We start from the raw sequence: 10,248 nt of genomic DNA, 5'->3' as shown, positions 1-10,248 counted from the left end.
ATAGTTGTATCTCCAGCATGACCCATTATGATGAGGGTCATGATAAAGTTAGGAGTAAGGAGTTTTAAACTCATTCAGGAGTCATTGTTTTGGAAGCACGCAAGAATGAGTGATTAAATCTGCTTTGGGAAGAGAATTCCAGGATGACATTTAAGCTGAATCTTAAAGATAAATAGGCATTTGATGGATGGAGAAGGAAGGAACCCAGATTGGAGCAGAGGGAACATGCCAAGGAATTGCAACTGCACAATCTAGATCATTGCTTTCAACTGGGGTTGAGTTTGCCCTCATGGGAACATTGGCGATGCCTGGAGACATTTTTGGTTGTCACGACTAAGCAGGTGCTGGTAGAGGTCAAGGATGTATCTGGCTGTCCAGTTTGCAATCCACCAGGAGGGGCAGGATATGAGAGCTCTCCCTGCTGAAACCTCCCAGTGCATTTTAGTGAGGTTTCCCTCTACTAATTTTCACAAATGTCAGCTGTCATTGATCATGGGCAGCCTCCTGAACAAGTCCAGGTATAGTGAAAGCCTTTCTCCATCCAGTAGCTGACCTCTCTCTGTCACACTTCACCCCAGGCAGCCTCCATGCAGAGAGGCAATTTCTCAGTGGTGACTGAATTCATCCTCGTGGGCTTCTCCACCTTCCCCCACCTTCAGCTAATGTTCTTCTTGCTGTTCCTGTTGATGTACCTGTTCACCCTGCTGGGGAACCTGCTCATCATGGCCACTGTCTGGAGCGATCGTGGCCTGCACACACCCATGTACCTCTTCCTGTGTGCCCTGTCCATCTCCGAGATCCTCTACACCTTGGTCATCACCCCGCGCCTGCTGGCCGACCTGCTCTCCACATGCCACACCATCGCCTTTGCGGCCTGTGTCAGCCAGATGTTCTTCTCCTTCATGTTCGGCTTCACCCACTCCTTCCTGCTCACCATCATGGGCTATGACCGCTATGTAGCCATCTGCCATCCCCTGCGCTACAACGTGCTCATGAGTCCCCGTGGCTGTGCGTGCCTGGTGGCCTTGTCCTGGGCTGGTGGCTCGGTCATGGGGCTGGTGGTGACCATGGCCATTTTTTGCCTCAACTTCTGTGGACCCAAAGAGATCCACCATTTTGCTTGCCATGTGCCACCACTGTTGAAGCTGGCCTGTGGAACTAATGTACCAATAGTGGCCCTGGGCGTGGGTCTGGTGTGCATCACCACCCTGCTGGGCTGCTTTCTCCTCATCCTCCTTTCTTATGCCTTCATTGTGGCTGCCATCTTGAAGATCCCCTCAGCTGAGGGTCGGCACAAAGCCTTCTCCACCTGTGCCTCCCACCTCACTGTGGTGGTCATGCACTATGGCTTCGCTTCTGTCATCTACCTCAAGCCCAAGGCTCCCCAGTCTCTGGAAGGAGACACCCTGATGGGCATCACCTACACAATCCTCACACCTTTCCTCAGCCCCATCATCTTCAGTCTCAGGAACAAGGAGCTGAAAACTGCCATGAAGAAGACCTTCTTTAGCAAACTCTACCCAGAAAAAATATGATGATATGGGAAGAATTACTTGGAAACAGCTAAATTGTATTACCAGATGCTACCATTAGAAATGGCACCCTGTAACATATAACATATTATTTGTTTCAGAGGTACAGATCTGTGATTCAACAGTATTGCACAATTCACAGCACTCACCATAGTACATACCCTCCCCAATGTCTATCACCCAGCCACCCCATCCCTCCCACCCCCCCACCACTCCAGCAAAAAAAAAAAAAAAAAAGAAGAAGAAGAAGATAGCAGGAGGGGAAGAATGAAGGGGGGAAATCGGAGGGGGAGATGAACCATGAAAGACGATGGACTCTGAAAAAGAAACTGAGGGTTCTAGAGGGGAGGGGGTGGGGGGGATGGGTTAGCCTGGTGATGGGTATTAAAGAGGGCACGTTCTGCATGGAGCACTGGGTGTTACACGCAAATAATGAATCATGGAACACTACATCAAAAACTAATGCTGTAATGTATGGTGATTAGCATAACATAAAAAAAAAGAAATGGCACCCTGTAAACATGTAATAACCTATATTTATCTGATGCTTTCAGGTTTACAAGTACTCTTGAAGGCAATATCCAAACGTACACACAATGGTTAATCAGCATTAAGAGTGTATTAAGATGTATGAGATGATGACACACAGAGAAAATCAGATTTCATGATTCTTACTTGCTGCAGGACACTTTATGAGGCAACATCAAACCTAGGATCTGTTCTTCTCCTGCCAGAAGCCAGGGTGGTCTAATTACTCCCGTGACCTTTAATCCATATTTTGAGGAGAAATGGAAGATGTCAGGTCTCCACCTTCTACTAGGCAGCAATGGGTACCTACAGCATGGATTTTGCAAGGCTACAAAAGACTAAGCTAGATTATAACAGAGGAGAGCAAAGGACCCAAAATTTCGGCATTATACAGATCTGTGCAATAGCAGTTAGAAACAGTAATAAAGCAGACTCACACACACACACACATACAAAATCAAGGAAACCTCTGCATTTCAAGTGTGCATTTTGAGCAGCTGCAGAGAAACAGAGACATCTTCACAATAAGTTCAGGGAAAAAGTCCCACCGTGAGAAATTCCCTGTTGTGTTAGAGAGTGATGTGGCACACAGGCCAGTGGGGAACTCTTTGTTGGGCCACAATGAGTGCAGAGTCCAGGATAAAGGTGTATCTCATGATCAGACCGGCTTAATGCTTCCCCGTGGGCATGAGGGGGTATTTAAGGTTGACCATACTACATAGTATTTATAATTTGTTGAAAATATGTATATTTAAGAGAATGACAAATACTGTATAATATCACTTACATGCAAAACCTAAAAAAGCTGAACTCGTAAAAACAGAGTAAAATTGTTGGTTACCAGGGACTGAGGGGGGTTTGGGGAGATGTTGCTTAAGGGTACAAATTTGCAACCAGTAGATAAATAAGTCCTGGAGGTCTCACCCATAACATAGTGATTATGGATAACAATACTGTACCAGTAACTTAAAAGTTGCTAAGAGACTAGATCTTAGTCATTCCCACCACAAAAATGAAATGGTAATTATGTGACATGATAGAGGTATTAGCTAATGCTACAGTTGTAATCATATTGCAATATGTAAATGTATCAAATCAACACATAGTACACCTTAAACTTACACAATGTTATGCGTCAATTATATCTCAATAAAAAAATGTTTTCTTTAGGCACCTGGCTGGTTCAGTTGGTAGAGCCTGTGACTTGATTTCAGGGTTGTGAGTTTCAGCCCTATGTTGGGTATAGGGATTACTTATAAATAAAATTTTTAAAAAAGTTTTCCTTAAATTGTTTCTGAATATGAATTTATGAGTTATTTTAAAAGAGCAATTTATCCTAATACTAATGGACATTAGTTTATTGTGATACTGTTTTACACAACAACACATGTAATTAAAATGCACAAGCAATAAATTAGTCAAATTAGCCAAAGCTAAAAAAAAAGAAAATATGTTTATTCATATTTAAGTTGAATAGTAAACTATTCTTCACTGGTCCTAAAGTTGAATTCAATTTTTCTCTGTAACTTGAGCAATAAAAATATCCCATGTTATCATGAAGTGGGAGGATGTAGGAAACAACTTCAGTCAAAAGTGGGAAACCCAGACCATCCTCCTTTGCAGAATGTACACTGCACTGCATATTTCCTGTTACCCCTCATGTACATTATCTCATTATAGCCTCACAATGAGGGATCAGGGCAGATAAATTCACATAAAGCAGGGCTTTATGTACACTCTGCACACAGGTGACCCCCAAATTCCTATCCAACTGCCTACGCAGTATCTCCACATGGATATCTAGTAGGCTTCTCAAACTTAATGTGCCCAAAACCTAACTCTTGGAAGTTCTCATTGCTGTTATCATTATCTCTCTCTCTGTCTGTCCATCTCTTTCTCTCACACACACAATTCTTCCACAATCTTTCTTATCTCAGAAAACAGCAACTCGATCTCAATTCCCTGAAAACATTTCGGCTCAAAAATCATAGAGCCCTTCTCTAACCATACCACACAAAATAGAAACACCCTGGCCATGTCCTATGTCTCTTGATCTGCATTACTTATCTGACACGTGCTTATTACCACCTGCATATATCTGCTTGTTGGATATTGTCTGTCTCTGCCCCCAGAATGTTGTTTGAGGTAGTCAGGGACTCTTGGCCCATTTTGTAAACTGCTATATGCCTACACAGCATATGTAAGTTTCAAATATTTGTTGAATAAATCAATTTAGAAGAATGACGGCAAATAAGGGTAACTGTGAGGTATATTTTTGTCTATCCAAGCAGAAGTCCAAAAAAATTTTCAAGTTTGTTAACACTGTTGCAGTGGGGTGGGGAAATTGGCTCTCATACATTGCTCTTTGTGCTTAGGCAGCTCACTTCCTCTCTCTGAGCCTACCCTGAAAGAATGCACAGCACCTACCTTCTAAGATAGTTTTAAGACTGAAGTAAGACATTGGGGCATCTGGGTGGCTCAATTGGTTCAGTGACTGCCTTAGGCTCAGGTCATGATCCTGGAGTCCCAGGATCGAGTCCCGCATCGGGCTCCCTGCTCAGCAGGGAGTCTGCTTCTCCCTCTGACCCTCCTCCCTCTCATGCTCTCTCTCTATCATTCTCTCTCTCTTAATAAATAAATAAAAATCTTAAAAAAAAAAAGACTGAAGTAAGACAATGCTTGTAAAGGGCTTAGCATGGTGCCTGGCACAAGGATGTCCACAGTAGTTAGGATGACCTTATAATTTCAAGTTTTGTTTGATGAGCTTGGGATCAGAGAGAGGTGTAAGTTGAGGCAATGACCAATTGGAGCCATCAACTTTGATGTATGCATCTTTGTTATCAGTGCTGCAAGAGTAGGTCTTCAGTGGAGAGGATTGGGGTCCAGCAGGGGGCACCATTGGGAGAAGTGCTGCTCCAACTAAGCTTCCTGATCTAACCCTCTTCTCCCAGAATTGTCTTCTCCTGGAATATCCTCCTCTCCATGGCTCCTTAGCCTCCATGAATGGTCCCCATGACTCATCACCATGGCAACAGCTAATGGCACTAGAGATCGGTGAAACCTAGGTCTCTCAAGAGATAAAAAGATGCTCTGAATTGCGAACAGGTCTGTGCAGTGGTTAAGTGATGAAGCAAAGTGGTGTTGGTTAAATCACATCCCATCTCTTGGCCTCAGTTTCCTATCGTTAAAATGGGTTTAATAATAATGTAGTCATCCCTTAGGATAGTTCTGAGAATTAAATAACATCATCTATGTAGGGCAATTGACAATGACTGGCATGCAATGGCACTCAGTTAATACCAACTTTTTAAGACCTGTTCAATAATTATTTGCAGCCTTCTTTGTCTCAAATCCTGTGCTAGTTTTCGTAGTACAGAGTTGGATCCATTGCTATTCTCTGTCTTTGAAGAGTTTCTAGGTTCTTGATGGAATGACACACAGAGAAATACCAGTGCTCTCACCAAGATATGGACCAAGCACTAACGGCCACCAAAAGGGGCATGACTCTCACCAGAGCTCCCCAGAGGACACTTGGAAGTTTATGGAGAATTTTTGGTTATCACAGCTGAAGGAGGGTGAGATGCTCTACAATATCTAGTGGGTGAAGGCCAGGGATGCTGTTCAACATCCTACAATGCACAGAACAGCCCCTACCACAAAGAATGAGCCATCCCCAAATGTCAATAGTACCAATGATGACAAACCTTGTTGTATTTATTCAACAGTTATTGAGCATCTACTGTGAGCCAGGCACTTTTTTAGATGCCTCTAGGGATACAATGTTAAACTGATTAAACATAACCCCTGATTTCAGTGCTTGTACTTGAGAGAGAAAGACGTGGATATTAAACAAATAATCAACCTAGTGAATATATATGACAAACTGTGATAAATGCTATGAAGAAAAAGAAAGAAGTTGCTATGATAAGAGTTGCTTATAATAGAGGTGGCAACTTAGTATGGGGAAATCAGGAAAGGCTTCCCTGAGGACACGGCATTTAAGGTCAGACCTAAGGATGTGTAAGAGTAGGGGGAGGGTGTCCCAGGTAGAAGTAACAACCTATGCAAAGTTCCTGAGGTCCGAGCATGCTTGATTTATTACAGAACAGCCAAGGGACTAGTGGGGCTGGAGAGCAGGGGAGGGCTGGGGGATGGAACTGGAGATGAAGCAGTGATCCAATCACACTAGGGTTTGTACTGTATCTCAAGAGTGTACAAACCGACTGGTGATTTTTCAGGTTTTCCCTTTAGAAAGATACCTCTGCCCTCTGGACAGAGATAGCCTGGGGTGGGGGTGAGGGGGAGGAAGAGGAAAACACCCTTGAGTAAGGAGCTGGCAAGGGCAAGGGGGTCAAAGTCAACATTGGAGGAGAACAGAACAATAGAGGTGAAGGCAGTAAATTGCATCTCTTAAGCTGGCCTTTGCCTCCAGCAATTAGCACTGAAACACTCCAATTAGTGCAGGGAGGGAAGGGTCCCCTAAAGTCTGGAGATCTCCCCAACAACAGCCCTTCTCTGTGCTCCAGGCCTTTTAATCACCTCTCTGGGCTCTGGCTCTGTCTTGGGGGATACCAAAGAATGTGGCACAAAGGGGACCATTAGCAAGGAATGGCAAACAGTTAAGAATGGAGCAGGTAGGGGGAACTTCAGAAAGTGGGAGCTGAATACTAGAGGGGAGGTGGGACAGGGCCCCTGGGTGTGGGGACTGGTCCTGGTCAGCACTAGTGAGCAGAGGAGTGGGGGCTGTCTCCAACTCTGTGATGTCAAGGGTCATCACCTAAGATCCTGTTGTGTTTACATTGACTTTCTGGCATATATTCCTATTCTTATTTTCTGTCACCAGATAAGTTAATGATGGCTTCTATTTTTTGGCCCTTTTCAGGAAAAATAAATGCAAGGTTATTGGGGGTGGGGCAAGGCAGGGAGAGTCTAGCAGGGCAGGGACTAGGGTCAGGCAAATGAGGCATTCACCTTGACCACCAAATTTAGGGGGCCACCAAAAAATTCAGTTATCTAGATAGATCATATTTAATGCAGCATTTTTTTATTTTTTTAAGATTTTATTTATTTATTTGAGAGAGAAAGAATGAGAGACAGAGAGCACGAGAGGGAAGAGAGTCAGAGGGAGAAGCAGACTCCCCACCGAGCAGGGAGCCCGACTCCAGGATCATGACCTGAGCCGAAGGCAGTCGCCCAACCAACTGAGCCACCCAGGTGCCCATTAATGCAGCATTTTAAAAGTCAAAATTAATGCAAAAAATTTATGATGAACAGCACATCAACATTTTAAATAAAGATGGGATGCAACGCTGTGCTTTCATAGCCCTGCCTCAAACATCTGTCCTGACCCAGCCCTTGGAGTTTAGAATACATCACTTACAGAAACAACATACATTCACTAAGTTCAATTTCTCTGGTTGTTTTAAAATTTTCAAAACAACTAATACTAAATAAAGCAAAGGACTAAACACATGGTTTATTTAAATTTCAGGATGCGTTGACATTGATCAATCAAACTAGAGTAAGTTGATTTTCTGATGACCACAGGGAGACACACTGACACTTCTCGGATATAATCCAGAAGCCATTTTTGCCATCAGCTCTTCCAAATTCACAGTCTCTTACCCATTTCCCAGGTCAACCAGTATACTCCAAGATGTTTCTGGATCTGTGACCAGACAAATTCTGGCTACACCCCAAGACTTGTGCTGGTCACTTATGCATAACTTGTATATGACAACTCTAAGAGGGGCGGCTCTTACCATCCGGGACTCTTTCTCATTTTGTAAGGGAGGCAAAGGATGTTGCCAAATATTGCTAATCAACTATCTCGAATCTTCTCAATATAACCCAGGAACCTGGCTTCAAAAGGGGTCAGAGTTTCTTTTTTCTTATAAAAAATTTATTTAATTTTTTGTGGAATTCAATTTAATTAATTAATTTTTTTATTATTATGTTCATTTAGCCAGCATATAGCACATCATTAGTTTTTGATGTAGTGTTCAACAATTCATTAGTTGCATATAACACCCAGTGCTCATCACCACACGTGCCCTGCTTAATACCCATCACCCGGGTACCCCAACCCCCCACCCCCTCCCTTCTGTAACCCTCAGTTTGATTCCAAGTTTTTTTAGAGCAAACAATTGGTGTTTGAACATGACAATATTTTCTATATTAATACATCTATTAATGAAAACCAAAACCAGAAATGCTACAGCCAGTTTTGTCAAGCTTATAACGTGGCTCTCCCATCCTTTCACATTAGGTGTTTCTTCCTAACCTCCCCACTCCCCCCAGAACAGCATATCTCCAGTTCTGCCTCATTTCATTAGTGCTTGCCAAAATTGGTCCCTCCTTTCCAATCTAGGTCTTCATCCCTTCTTGGAACACACTGGCTTCCTCTCCTTGTAACCCCTGAGGAATGTATGCTTCTGATCCCCAGTTCCAACTTAGAGAATTCTAGTTTTTCCACTTCAGGGGAAGAACTTTAACCAATGGATTTAATCTCTTTATATCTCTGTTTCCTCATCTTCAAAATGGAGCTGATAATATGATCTTCCTTGTGAAGTAAAGGAACTGATGTGTATTAGATCATTTAAGACTGTACCTATCAGTAGTCATCAGGGAAAATCAAATCAAAACCACAATAAGATACCACTAGAATGGTTATGATCAAAAAGCTTGATATGTTAGTGTTGGCAAGAATGTAGAGAAACTGGGACCCTCACACACTGCTGGTGGGAATGTAAGATGATGCAGCCACTTTGGAAAACAGTCTAGCAGTTCCTCAAATGATTTAGCATAGAGTTACCATACGATCCCTCAATTCCACTCCTAGGTATATACCCCCCCACAATGAAAATGTAGAAAATGTATATCCACGCAGAAACTTGAACATGAATGTTTATTGCAGCATTACTCATTATAGCCAAAGTCAGAAACAGACCAAATATCTATCAACAGATGAATGGATAAACAAAGTGCAATCTATCCAAACAATGGGATATCATTCAGCCATAAAAAGGAATGAAACACTGATTCATGCTACCATGTGAGTAAACCTTGAAAACATGCTAAGTGAAAGAAGCCAAACACAAAAAGATCAATATTGTATGACCCTTTATAAAAAAAATGTCCAGAACAGGCAAATCTATAAAGACAGTGGATTGGTAGCTGCTTAAGCCTGGAGGGGAGGGAGGAAAGAAGGATGACAGCTAAATGGTACAAGGTTTTATTTGGAGGTGATGAAAATGTTCTAAATTGACTGTGGTGATGATTACACATATCTTTAAGTGGGTGAATTATATGGTATGTGAAGTACATCTCCATAGAGCTGTTTTTTAAAAGACCACACCTAGCTGATGATAAGTGGCCCCCAAAATGGGGGAAAAAATGGAAGCTGTTATCAGCATAACTATTAATAAGGAAAGAAGGAAGATTGGAAGGAAGGAAGGAAGGAAGGAAGGAAGGAAGGAAGGAAGGAAGGAAGGGAGAAAGAAAAAAAGAAAGAAAGTTACTTTTGTTTCCAACTCAAATATCTGGCTCTATCTTTGAGCTAAAGATTCTGTAGAGCAGGGGTTTCCAAACTGTCATCATCAGACCAGCAGCCTCAGCACCCGAGAGCTTGTTAGAAATACAGGACTGGAGGAGATTATGCTAAATGAAATAAGTCAAGCAGAGAAAGTCAATTATCATATGGTTTCACTTATTTGTGGAACATAGGAACAGCACGGAGGACATTAGGAGAAGGAAGGGAAAAATGAACAGGGGGAAATCGGAGGGAGAGATGAACCATGAGAGACTATGGACTCTGAGAAACAAACTGAGGGTTCTAGAGGGGAGGGGGGAGGGGGGATGGGTTAGCCTGGTGATGGGTATTAAGGAGGGCACATACTGCATGGAGCACTGGGTGTTATAGGAAAACAATGGATCGTGGATCACCACATCAAAAACTAATGATGTATTGTATGATGACTAACATAACATAATAAAATTAAAAAAAAAAATACAGATTCTAGAGCCCTTTCACAGATGTGTCGAATCAGACACTTTGGAGGGGGGCCCAGCAGTCTGTGTCCTAACCAACCCTCCAGGTGCCTGTGATGTGTCCCCACCTTGGAGACCCATTACCCCAGAGGACTCACTGGGCTGACCCCATACTGCATCCCTGCACCTTGCTGGCTTT

General features: G+C 42.8%; 1 protein-coding gene across 1 annotated transcript; it reads left to right on the top strand.

Annotated features, from left to right (window-relative positions):
* Positions 1-587: 587 nt before the first annotated feature.
* LOC112817638 (olfactory receptor 10H1) lies at positions 588-1,535 on the top strand. Its single transcript, XM_025864829.1, has one exon. It carries the CDS (start codon positions 588-590, stop codon positions 1,533-1,535), a length of 948 nt encoding a protein of 315 aa, XP_025720614.1.
* The last annotated feature ends 8,713 nt before the right edge of the window (positions 1,536-10,248 follow it).

Source organism: Callorhinus ursinus, unplaced genomic scaffold, assembly GCF_003265705.2.
Source record: "Callorhinus ursinus isolate GAN/ISIS: 27379988/994484 unplaced genomic scaffold, GSC_fseal_2.0 scaffold131, whole genome shotgun sequence".
In the NCBI taxonomy this organism is placed as follows: Eukaryota; Metazoa; Chordata; class Mammalia; order Carnivora; family Otariidae; genus Callorhinus; species Callorhinus ursinus.
Note: the sequence above shows the minus strand (reverse complement) of the source record. Positions and strands in the feature narration are given on the sequence as shown.